The sequence below is a fragment of the Oxyura jamaicensis genome, chromosome 4, assembly GCF_011077185.1.
Source record: "Oxyura jamaicensis isolate SHBP4307 breed ruddy duck chromosome 4, BPBGC_Ojam_1.0, whole genome shotgun sequence".
Lineage (NCBI taxonomy): Eukaryota > Metazoa > Chordata > Aves > Anseriformes > Anatidae > Oxyura > Oxyura jamaicensis.
The window spans coordinates 66,556,303-66,569,214 of NC_048896.1; the positions used below are offsets into that span (position 1 = coordinate 66,556,303).

Consider the following 12,912-nt stretch of genomic DNA (forward strand, 5'->3'; position numbering starts at 1 on the left):
TAGGGAAAACATAAAAATATACTTTACACTTTTAATATTCCTCTGTATCTTTCTAGATGTCAAGAATTTGCATCTGAGGAACTTCTTGAGCCAAAGAGAGCATCTTTGTGTTAAGTAGGCCTTACAGAATTTTAAGTGATGAATTTGCTTAATCACCATCTGACTCCCTGTAAACATTTAGTATCCACAAATTGGGGTAGCAAAGAATCCCACAATTTAACAATTAGATGTAAGGAGAACACATTCCTTTAGTTTCTCCTGAACCTGCCACTGGCTGCCTTCATGTTTTTTTTTTTGCCGTTTTTCTTTTAGATTGAAAGCAGTGACTTCCTTGTTCACTTTATGCATGCCATTTGCAACATTACAGAATTTTGTAACATCTCTTTTTCAGGCTGAAGAGGTGTATTCTACTTGGTTGTTTCCCATCCCATAACTCTTACCATCCTCTGAACCTTATCTACGTTTACTGTACAGACAGATTGATGCCCTTCCTGCTCTCTGCTTCCCACTGTTAGCTGGATCACCTCCCAGTTCTTTGAAACCTGTGTTTCAAAACTGTAGCTTGTGCCTGTTCTCATTTGCAATGCAACACCTGCATGATGATCAAAGTGCCATCAACACTGCCAACTCTCACTCATCCTCTCCCTGGTGATTGCTGCCTGTGGAGTGATGCTTGGCAGCTTGTGTGCTGACTTCAGGGAAGTGATTTGCGTTACGTATTGCAGGTCATGCTAGTGCGTTCCTATAGTGTTGTGGGTTTGTTGTCGTTATTTTGTTTTGTTTTAATTTAGGCATTGCTGATATTTGTACTTGTATATCTCCAACTTATTCTCCTAAGTACAGCCTCCTCACAGTACAGTGAAATCCTTGCAGAACCAGTTCAAGGCTTCTCAGCCATGTAAACAAAACTGATTTTTGCTGTCCTAAGGAAGAGGAACCAGGACTGGAGCTGGGCCAGGAGGGTCTTGCTAGGGGAAGGAAAGGGGATGTAGGCAAACAAAGAGCTTGGGGTAACCCTGGCAAAAAGCTTGCTATGCCTTGCTCAGCGCTGTGGGTGGGAAGTCCTCCCCCTCCAGTAGCTGTCAGTCCTGCACGCTCTGATTTCTCTTTCAGCAGCTTGCCTGACTTTCCAGGAAACAGACCCAGACCCTTGCTACTGTCCCTAGCACGCTTCTTCCAGACAAGTACTACTTTGACTGTGGTTTAAGTTGACCTTGACTACTCAGCTGTTTCCTTGAGGCACTTTTTATGTATCCTTTCAGCCACTAAATTGTTGGCATCACTATGTGAAAACAGAAGATGTGGACCTTCTGATGTTTTGCTTTGGGTAACCAAAGGCATTTTCTGTGGGAATTTTCAGTGTAATTTCAGATCCACTAGGTATGTAGAGGTCTGGGTTTGGGTTTGTGAATTGGCCTTCTTAACAGTTCACTTCAGGGCTGCAGGTTTTGTCTTCTGTGCAATCTGGAGGTGTTAAGGTTCAGGCGTAATAGAGGCTTGATCTGCATGTCAGCTGCTCATCCTATTGGAATATCTAGTTTTAACGAAACAAACGAAACACCCCTCTAAGGTCTTGATGCTTCAGTTGCTTTTGTACTTTTTCCAATGTATTTTATTTATGACTACATAATTTTGTCATTTGGACATCCCTCCTTTTTATGTAACTGATCACCAAAAGGCCACTGTTGCTATGAAGGTCACAAAATACTAAAGGGACAAAGTTTTGTGACTTTGCTGCAGTGTCTTACCTAACAGTATATAAAATGCAGATTGTTTTCCTTGACATTGCCACAGAGCAAACACCTTTCCATTCCACTGGCTGTGTTATCAAGGGCAAAGAGCTTGAGATGGCAGCCAGTACCAAGAATACCTATATGAAAATGGACTTTTTCTTGTATTTTTTTTTTCTCAGATGTCCTCAAAAATAGAGGGTATCTGAAGCACACCCTCTATTTCTGGAACACAAGAATTGAAATGAGGAGAGCTCCCTCCTGCTCTCCTCATTTCAATAAGAGGTTTGTTCCCCACTTTCAGCTTAGAGAAGAGGAGACTGAGGCACGACCTCATGGCAGCCTGCAGCTTCCTCCCGAGGGGAGTGGAAGGGCAGGCACTGAGCTCCGCTCCTTGGGAACAGCAACACGATCCTTGTGGGTACCTCTTAGCTCAGGATATTCTAGGATTCTAATTCTCATATCTCATTGAATACTAAAAATATGCCTGTAGCTGTGTCACTTTAAGGCTGGAGTGCAACATTTTTTTTTTTTGTCACAGATGCTGGAAGACCAAAAGATTTGCCACAGATTTGTTTTTCTGCTTCTTGACACATTTCATTTACCATCACAGAGACCAAAAGTTCTTTCCCTGAGAGTTAAGCCACATCTCAAAGGAATATTGCAGCTCTGCGCCTACATCCTGTCTTGCATCATAAAAATAAGCCTTGTTTTCATTCACATCAATAATCTTTGTAAGGCAGACTGTTTACAAAGGTCTGTTATGTGTGGATGACCATCTACAACAAATAAAATGCCAGGCAAACAACCACAGCAAAGTGTGTTTTTAAAATCAGCTTCATCATTTCATGGCAAGATGAAGATTTTATCTAGAAGATTATTATTTTTGTGCAAGAAAGATTAGCTTAAATCAAAGAAGATGCAGGGAAGAACTGTGAGAGTGCCTAGAAGACTTCATATTCTGCAAAGACATGAAATGGGTTTACATTGTCGAGAGGAGCTATGGGGACTTTTTACAGGTACCTTAATGGGAAAGACCTATTTATGCAGTGGGATTGAAATGGAAAAACACCAAGAGATTTTGCATCTGTGCTGGGTGAAAGTACATTGGAAGTTAGAAGAATTTTTCAAGTATCTGCAAGAATCTTTCCAATGGCATATGTGAGGGCAGAGACCCTAATTAAATCTTTTTAAATGATGTCCCAGAGAGGTGAAGCAACATCTGGTATCAGATGTGGTTTTGTTTCTTACGGGCTTGGAAGGAGATTTGCTTGCTGTTTCTGTGTCATAGTTATGGTGTATTAATCCTCTGTGTCACTGCAGTCACTGGCTGTCTGCAGAGATAAAAACTGGAATCCAAGGTAGCAGTTTTGAGTGCACGGAATCACACAAAACTGTGTTTATCAGACATTTTTCACTAACAACTCCTACTGCAATGTGAATATGCTCTCTATGTACCAACATGTGCTTTTGGCAAAGTAAACTGATCAGAAAGCTACCTCGTGTCCAGTAAAGCTGAAAGAAATATTCCTTTAATCCAAATACTGATAAAAGTATCAACAATTTTGCTTCCAACTAATTGACTAGATCAGCATATTTCTCAGTATATTTGGAAAGAAATTATTCGTGCTATATCTTTATGTGTTATATCTTTTCAATTACATTTACGTATAAGTCTTAGTGGCAAACCTGTTCTTTTGTTTTGTTTTGTTCTTTCATTTATTGAGTAGTCAGATAGATCTTAAATAGCCCCTCATGCTAAACAGCTGAGAAGTGAGCTCTCAGCTGTGTTTGGAGACCAACAATGTTAGTATTCAGTGACAATATCATGATCTCTTACATACATAAGATCCAAAAATACATCTCTATTCAGATGGGGAAAGGGCACTTCTCACTTTGAAAACAAAATAGTATTCAAATATGTTATTTAAATGCATTTCACCAAGTCTTTCCGTACTGAAAATAAATGTAAAATCTATTTTTCCCTGTAAGAACAGGCACAGCAATTCAGACAATTATATATGGTTTATTATAAATTTTGTTTTACATTTTAGCCCCTGGTGTATTATGAATAAAGCCTCACAATGGCTTGCAGGTGGCAAAACTCTGAGTGTATTTGAAACATTAAGATATTTCATACACATTTTCTTTACATTTGAATGGATGGCTTGTGAAAACCTAAAAACCTTTTATAGTGAAGAACCCTTTTGAAATTGATAGCATTATTGCAGTCATGCATGGTGACAAAAACCAAATTACTATGACTATGGTTTTAAGGTTAGAGATATATTTAATGACCATGAGACCAAAAAATAGGTTTTAAACACTAAAATCTTACATCATTTTTTTCACTTCAATTGACCATGTTGCCTCTAAGCAAGCTGCTTACTGATATCAAGCAATTCCTTTTTTCCTCTCTCTCTCTCTCTTTTTAATACATTAACTAAGAATCTCCTTTGGTTAATTCCTCATTAGTTTGAAAACTAGAGCTTTCTTAAACTAGACAAAACCCTACTTTGTAGTCCTTCTGAATGAAGCTTATAGATGGTTTGAAGCTTATAGATGACTTGCTATTACTACCAGTTTGGTGACAGCCACATCCTTGGGGTAGCTAAACCTGTGCAGGTGTTTCCAGCTGACCGATGCGATGCTAGGCTAGGGTTTGGCTAGGATATTGCTTTAAATGCTCTGCGGTTAAGCACAGTGTAAAACTTTGTGATAAAATATGAGAGCTTGTTTGTGTTGTGGCAGCCTACTGAGCCCAGCAGTTTCCTTTTGAACATCAACAGTTTCTGCATGGATAGAAGTGAGGACAGAAAAAAATGAGGGTAAGATGATGAATACCTAGCCCTGGAGACACTGAAAGGCTACTGGCATTTCCATGCAGCTTTTGCTTGTTTGTAGAGATGCCTCTCTTTTCTTTACCGATGCTGTTTCTTGGCTGAGCTGCAATGCAGACATTGTAATGAATGATAGGAGGCACAACACAGTGAGATTATTTTACAAACATCAAAAACAGTAAAACACACTCCTAGTGGAAAAAAAAAAAATTCTTTTTTGCTTCTTTTTAGTTGGCTGTAGGTTTAAGTTGCACTAGTGGGAAATCACTTGCAACTATTCTACACTAAGGTTCCCTGGATAGCTGTTGCGTGCAATTTATCTCCGAGGAGATGCATCCATCCACAGACACAAGGGAAGCGTGTCCTAGTGGCCAGCCTGACCTGCAAGGCAGTGCTGAGTAGTGGTCTCGTATTATTTCCGAGGCTATCCCTCCAGAAAGCCCAAACATTGCCTGTGGCATTGTGGAGCTGAACACAAGCCTGAGGAATCCTAGACCATCATACTCATTTGAAATACAGGATGGATAACATTTAGTGTGGTTGTTTGCTTTAAATTGCAGAGATATATCCAGTAAGCCTTGTTTCTGCCTTGTCCAAAGATCGACTAATTCTAGTCCTTCCTTATTCCTAGCCTTGCATTTCTCAAATGGCTCTCGGAGACAGAGTGCCAAACGTTGCCCTCACTTTGATATTTCTACCGGAGAAAACATGCCCTTTGGTGGAATAATTCCAGTTACTAGGTAATCCTGACAGCTACCTGTGTAGAATCCTGTTAATTATCATCTTCACCCATTTTGCCTGGGGATCTAAACAGATTTGCTGGCTGTTCTTCAGCGTTGCTCTGCAATGGAACAAACATTTCACTTTAATTAGTATTAGCACCAGAAGAGGCAGGCGGAGGACACAGACAAGGCTGAAGGTTTCAAGCTTAAGGGCTGCCAACTCTTCAGCATTTACAAGCCGTGCCTTCCATCGCCTGCTGCCTTTACTTACATGATTTCCACAGCCTTGCAGTGGGGACCCTTGGGAATGATTTCCACGTTGGCCAGGTGCTTAGGCAGCATTAATCGTCTGACATTCCGGATACAGTGACACCTCAGCTCCGCTGCCAGCATCATCTCTGTGAGGAAAGGAAAGGGAAGCTCAAAATGTCTGCAGACTTTGCACAGGTAACAATGAACAAGCTCCTGTTGCTGCCACTATTCTCTTGGCATCTCACAATACCAAGTACCGTGAAAGGATACTGAAAGTTTGGGGTCCCTGTCTTAGGAGATGAAGAAGAAGCTAGCCAAAGAAGCCAAAGGCTGCTCTCCATGAATACAGCCTGGAGGTGAAAACTGCTTGGGCTAAATTTCTGCATTGGCACCTGGAGTGAGAAAGCCACAGATAGATTTAGCTTAGAAGCTTGGCCTCAGAATCAGGCTGCAGAGGAAGGCATGCTGTGTAAGTACTAGGAGCAAGAAATCTAACTGGCTTTGGCATGAAGTTTAACTGAATTGTGCCACATTCCCTACGGCTCTGATGTCCACGGATCTGCTCTTGCCTGACAGTCCTTCCAGTCCCACATTTCCCTAGCAAAGCAAGAAGAATGTTAGCCCAGCTTTAAAGATTGGGCACTGAAAGGTGATGGAATTTACCAGGATCACAAGCCATGAAGCCCAGAGCTCTCCCAGCTCCACCGTCTGTGGACACTGGGATATGTTCCTGTTTTCAGGTCAGATAGAACAGGGTTAAAGTGTACAATCACAGCTCTCACATTTCTTCATTTTTCCTGCTAAGGCAAGCTAGAGCTGCAGCCTGCAATTCCTGACACTTTAACTGTGGAATGTGTTTGAAAGGGAAGTTCAGTACTTTTCAGGGCAGCATCAACAAGCAGCAAAGATAAGCTCCAGATAAACAGATGGTGGGTGGAGGACAGAGACTCTTACTGAGATGAGCAGGGCCACAGAAGCTGAAATCCCTTTCAGTTCAGCAGTTGTCTGTTACTGTGGATAGTATTTACATCCCTTAATACCAAACAGCTCTGCCCTTTACCTCACCCTGTGCTACTTCTTGTACCTTGATATCATCATCCACCTATTTCCCTTCTTCACTTATCTTCTGGCCAGCTGAATCCTCCAGTGGTTCTTTTGGCTGACCAACACCTCCCTCCCTACCTGACAGAAAGCAGAAACAAAGGCACTTGAAAGTCAAACACCAGGAAGCACAGAGCATCACTGCATAGCAGCAGCATCTTTTCTTCTTCAGGCTCAACAGAAGGAAACAAGTTTCCAAAGGTGGTGCCAGAGCTTCACCATGGATGTGTATGATGATACCGGTGTCCTGTTAACCAGTTGGTCCAGCCTGGAGATTGGTCATAGCTTATCCAGCACTGTTCTGGCCAAGGAGAGACTGCACATGTGTGCCATCCCAATGTGAAGCCAGGATGCATGGACCTCCATGGTGCTGAGGCTTGGGAGCATTCCATACCCCTAAACTTGGCAAACCTTCTGCCCACAAAATACTTTCTGGACTATCCCAGAAGACTTAGCTTTTTTTTTACCCTCATGCTTCTCCGGGAAGAGCTTTAACAGATTGGTGTTGATTAGAAATAGATTAACTCAAATTAAGTTGAATATTCCACGCTTTAAACTCAGGGGCTGTTATTATAAAAACAGAGTGAAAAGTCATAGTGATGAAACATGCCACAGTTATCGCAGGCTATAATTTCTCAAACCTTGATTCTAATCTCATTTTTCTTAGAATATTTAAGGGACAAGTTTTCAATGTTAGTGAATCTCCACTAGCAGAAGAATAATAGGAGACAAGAAATAGGCTCACTCTGACAGTTTGTGGATATCTTTAGCTTGACCTGCTACCTGGAAGACAGTGTGAGTTTGGAAGTCCTACACACCTTGGAAATATTGTTTAGTTCAACCATATTGCAGAAGAATTGAAATATAAAGGAAGATAAATTCAATTTTCTTACCAGGAAAGTTGCCCATAAAAGCAAGAATCAGGAGGGAGATGGCAATCTTGGTATCCATGACTTCTCTCTGTGCCTTCTTGTGGTGAACTGAAAACAAACTCGGCTGTCTCCAGACCCTCATGGGACTGCTGACACTGCTGCAGGATTTGCTTTGCAGGCACAAATACATACAGATGGAATTGCTCTCTCTCCTGCCTTTTGCCACAACCAGAAGAAATAGTGGGGAAATCTAAGATGAAACAGCTTCTGCTAACATACCTGTAAGTGAGCAGCAAGCTGAAGCCATTGGGCTTGCTCTGATTCCTTCAATTCCAAGAAAACAGTAAAATATTAAAATGCTTTCTTTATAGAGTTGAACATTGTGTGCCTTGCCCCCTTTTACTTCAGCAGTGTCATTCAGAAGCGAGCACAGTGGAATCAGTGGATGATGTTCAGACAAAGCTGATGTGAGAAGAAATTGAGACTCTCTGCCTGAGGTGAAACAGACAAATTGTGAGAGAGTAACGGAGAAATGCATGAGATGCATGAGTATCTAAAGTCTGAGCTTTTCAAACACGCTGGCTAAAACAGTGAGGAAGGTATGAAGCTTCATTTGCTGCCAACATTTATAGCTCAGTACTTGCTTTGTTTTCGCTCAGTGAAATACAAGGCAGAATTAACTTTGTAACAGAACATAGGCAAAAATCTGGGTAATTGTGTTATTGGGAAAGAATAAAAATAAAATAAAGATACTAAGGAGGTGTGAGTTTTCAACACCTCTGAATATTACGCACTGTTTAAGAAAGAACTTAAAGTCATGTTTAACTTTGTCATTCCAGGTAGTAACAAAATAAGCTCTTCTTCCCTTCAAAGGGAACTAATAGTGTGTGGTTCACTAAATGAGGATTTGATTTAATTGTGCAATACCACAGATACGCACACAAACCAGCTGTGGAAATGCTGGGAACAGCCACCTCATGGTCCCTCCTGTGCCCTTAGCCCTACTTGGTATTACTCTCTTCTCATTCAAGAGCCATTTAATTCCTTCTTGTGAGTCCCTTTGGATTTGCAAGCACAACGAGATTGTCCCTCTTTATGCTTGTGTGTTTAACCCTTTTGAACACATCTCTTTTTATCAGATCTCTTCTTCCCGTTTCTTTCGTTGTGTGGAAAATGAGGGAAAAAAAAAAAAAAAAGCATGTGTTTGCCACATGGCTAGTTGCTCTCCCCATGTCTATGACCAGACATGTGTACTGCATGCTGCATGCAATCCCAGTCCAGCATTTTCTTCTGCCATAATGAATTGCTGGTGATTTTGCTATGCCAAAAATACTGTATTCAGAAGAAGCACTCAGTTCTACCCAGTCTAGATATGAATGTTTGGCATTGTCATGCGAGTGAATGATGGCTCACAAATGGAAAAATAATGTTTGTGGTTTTCTGTGCACATTTGCATGTTGTGAAATTGGTTGCTCCATGAAATGACTAAAACGTTGGTAACTTTAGAAAATGACTAAATAAAAGGTAAAAATGTGAAAAAGTACCTAAGTACCAGTATTTTCGCTTGTGAAGTTAAAAGTACAAGAACATTTCTCTACAGTATGAATTTAGAAAAGTTTGTTTTTGTTTTTGTTTTTGTTTTCAAAAACATCCAGTAAGGCATGCCACTCTGCACATCTATGGTAATGTTCACAGCTGAGGCTATTTCATCAAGCAGTGGAAAACTTTATTTTTCTTTGAATAGTTCCCCATGGAAAGTATCATTATTTTATCTAAGGAGCAGGATAAAAAACTTGTTCCATGTGTATCTGTACATATGTCTTTGTGAGAAATTGCTAACACTTCATGCAAAATATTTTTTCTGGTTTGGTTCATATGTTGGTTTGCATGGAGTTTGGCTTCAATCCTTTGTAACAAACATGGTGGTACATGTTTTTGTGGTTACAGCAGGACACAACTGCAGGACTACTCTGCTATATGCTAACACCTGTGTGACCTTATAATACTCGCATTTTTGGAACTGGTGGAGGAACCTGCACCTCCTGGTTGGGTAACAGCAAACCAATGAGTTCGTTACCAGCACCCTAAAGCTTACAATCTCAAGCTTGTCCTTAAAGGGAGCAAGGCAAGCCATACATTTGGGAACAGGCAAGTGATTTCTGGTGTGAGACCAGCAGAGGAGTATCCTCAGTGAAGCAGGAAACACCTCTGCAAAATGAGCAAGGTTGGGCACTGGGGATGGTCAAGAAGAGGGATGTGTGGTTTCAGTGTGATAGCGCGGTCCGCTGGAAACGTGAACTACATTGGACCCGTCTTGGAAAGAGGCACCCACTTCTGTGGTAGTCAGGCTGCTGGAGAAAGAGACAGATGGAAGATGGAAGGAGGGAGAGAGGGAGAAGCCAAGGGTAACTCTGGTTCTGCAGCCCTACACGGTGTGAGTAGAGGTGAGTTGTGGTTTAACCCGGCTGGCAGCTAAACACCACACAGCCGTTCGCTCACCCTCCCCCCTCCCTCTCTGGGATGGGGGAGAGGAACGGGAAAGTGAAGCCTATGAGTTGAGATAAAGACAGTTTATTAAGATAGAAAATAATAACAATAATAATAATAATAATAATAATAGTACTACTACTACTAATGTGTACGAAACAAGTGATGCACAATGCAATTGCTCACCACCCGCTGACCGATGCCCAGCCTGTCCCTGAGCAGCCGCCACCGCCCACCCCGGCTAGCCACCCCTTTATATTGTTCAGCGTGCCATCAGATGGTGTGGAATACCCCTTTGGCCAGTTTGGGTCAGCTGTCCTGAGTCTGTCCCCTCCCAGCTCCTGCTGCACCCCCTGCCTGCCCGCTGGCAGGACAGAGCGAGGAGCTGAAAAGTCCTTGGCTTGGTGTAAGCACTGCTCTGCAGCAATTAAAGCATCAGCATGATATCAGCACTCTTCTCATCCTCATCCAAAACATAGCACCCTACCAGCTACTAGGAGGAAAATTAACTCTGTCCTAACTGAAACCAGAACAATGAGACAAAAGAGACCTGAGTTCATTTGTCATTGTGCATCATTTTTAGAAGCTTTTTGCTCAGTTTGGAGAATTGCCAACTCCAGTAGACTCATTTTGGTGTCTGGATGAGCCTCACCAGAAACTGCCTAGAGCAGTGAGGTCTCATTGTGTGGTGGTATAACAGGCAACTCTGGTTTTCTGGGTGGCTGCAGTAAAGCTGGCATTGCTGGTGTGGAAGAAGTGTGTTGGCCCACATAAGCCCAGTCACAGACCTCTGGTAGCCAGGAGATTTGCACGTGTCTGCGTCTGAAGACCATCTCCTGGATTTCCTGAAAGGCTGTATTGCACCAGAAAGTTGCTAGTCCATTAGTGTGCCAGTAAGAGAGGCAGTCAGGCTCTATAAAGCATCACCTAAAATGCCATTTATTGGAACTAATGCTACATAAAAGAAGAGGATAGTAAAGATCATCTGATGTCCCTTCAGATGCTGGTAGCTCCACAGTGTGTTATAGAACAGGGCTCCAAGCAGGACACAGCATTCTCTGTAGATCCTTGCTGCCAAAAGGTTACCCCATTTTGCTCACACAAGCTCTTTTGAGGGTTTGCTGAAAACAAGGCAACTCTATTCATCATTCCTATGGTTAGATAAGAAGGGTGCTCTCATGAGGCCTTCTTGCTGCAATTTTCAATAAGGGCAAGGATGGTGTAGGTGGTGTAATCACCAGCACTGAGCTCAGGGTAACCCTTACATGGGACACTAGTGCCTAAATATACCCGTATCCCAGCCAGGTCTCTACAAGGGGGACCTCCTCTGACTCCAGTATCAAGTGGCACAGGGACATCTGAATTGTAAAGGACTCCCACGGAGAGAAGCAGCAAAGTTTCTCCTTTTCTCTCCAGCAGAAAAGGGTATGAAGTCTACAAAGGGCAGAAAAGTGGGAAAATGCAAAAAGAGTCTAATAAGATAAATTTTGAGAAGCAAAATGTTCTCGGATAGGACAGTAATAATCACTCCAGCTCACTTGGCAACGTGGGGAAACTTTGAATATTTTTGTCTGACAAATAGCATCGCAGTCATTTGGAAGCTGCTGATTTTCCTTACAGCCAGATTTCACTGTATGACCGAACCAGTAACACCGGTCATTTCATGAAATGCCTTCAACTTCTAGCTAAGTCATGTTGTGACCAAGCGCACTAGGCAGTTGGGTAATAGAGCATCTATAATTCGAGTCATTTTGTGATTTCATAATATGCGCCTGATACCAGTAGATGTGTGTGTATTTGGCATATTGTAAAATCCACCCTTTGACAGAAATTTTATTCAGAAATTACATGTAGCTGTAAGTACCTTCCCATCCTCTGTACCTTTTTGACACATAGATTTGTCCATTTCTCCCCCAACTTCTCTCTTCAATGCTTGCAAACATGCATAGTTGGATTCACTGCTTTTCCAAGATGCGTAACATCTTTTTAGCCCCTTTTCATTTTAAATTTCTGTACTCATCAGGTGGATAAGTTTAGGCAAAATAATTTATTTCCTTGGAAAAGCTGTTAATATAGTAACACTTCAGCCCTTTACCTCTGATAGCAAGAATATGGTATCACTGAAAAAAAAAATCTCCTTTCTGAGCAATGGAACAATTCCTCTTAACCACAACAGCTTAACTATCAGACTTTACAATTTTGGCATTACAGAGAGAAAAGCTCTTCTATACATCAAGAAGTTGTCAAAAGTCTGATTTTTTTCTGTGTCCACAACTAGAAAACATAGATCATTTGGACTTGTCAGGTAAAGAGGAATAAATAAGGAACAACAGTTTTTCATAAGAATTTGCTTTCCTGTGATTTCTCTCAAAGAAAAGCTAGGCAGTGTTGTGAGGATGTAGATTTCCTTCAGTTACCAGAGGAGAACACTGTTAGCTCTGTCCCAAGGCCAGGATCTGGCTATGTCTTCAGATACGGGCCCGTTGTATTTCGGGAGCAAACAGCACTCTATTTTTCTGTCACTATATAAGTGTTATGTACCTAGTGATTGAACATATTGTTTGTGCTTAAAATGTGTGCTAAAAAATAATAGACAGAGATTCTTCGCTTTAAAAGGTGACAGGGCTTCTTGTTACAGCTGGAACCTGAACGATTTCATTTCATGGAAGCAAATTCCCCGTTTCCACTTGCAAATCGTCATGGTTCCGTATCACAGCAGGCACCGTTGCTGCTTCCTGCCCTAAGTCAAAGCAGCATACAAGCTCCTGGAGATCTCAGGGGTGTACTCGGCTTCAGCACACGAGGGCTAATCTGTCTTCACATCATCAGCTCCAAGTGAAGGATTTAAATGCTGCACCCAGGAATGGAAAAGCACATTTGTTCACTACAGAGCATCCTGGACATCCTG

At 41.8% G+C, this 12,912-nt stretch overlaps 1 protein-coding gene across 1 annotated transcript; it reads right to left on the minus strand.

Annotated features, from left to right (window-relative positions):
- Nucleotides 1-3,761: 3,761 nt before the first annotated feature.
- LOC118165769 (interleukin-8-like) lies at nucleotides 3,762-8,081 on the minus strand. The gene is made up of 4 exons (XM_035324022.1): nucleotides 7,539-8,081; nucleotides 5,564-5,690; nucleotides 5,328-5,411; nucleotides 3,762-4,676 (listed from the first exon to the last, which is right to left on the minus strand). The coding sequence occupies exons 1-4, from the start codon at nucleotides 7,705-7,707 to the stop codon at nucleotides 4,652-4,654; spliced, it is 405 nt and encodes a 134-aa protein (XP_035179913.1). The 5' UTR covers nucleotides 7,708-8,081; the 3' UTR covers nucleotides 3,762-4,651.
- Between the last annotated feature and the right edge of the window lie 4,831 nt (nucleotides 8,082-12,912).

Coding starts and splice junctions, on each gene's coding strand:
- LOC118165769 (XM_035324022.1), bottom strand. CDS start 7,707: ATGTATTTGTGCCTGCAAAGCAAATCCTGCAGCAGTGTCAGCAGTCCC. Junction 5,412..5,563: donor TGCAAGGCTGTGGAAATCAT/GTAAGTAAAGGC, acceptor GTTCCATTGCAG/AGCAACGCTGAAGAACAGCC. Junction 4,677..5,327: donor ATTAACAGGATTCTACACAG/GTAGCTGTCAGG, acceptor TCTGCATTGCAG/CTCAGCCAAGAAACAGCATC.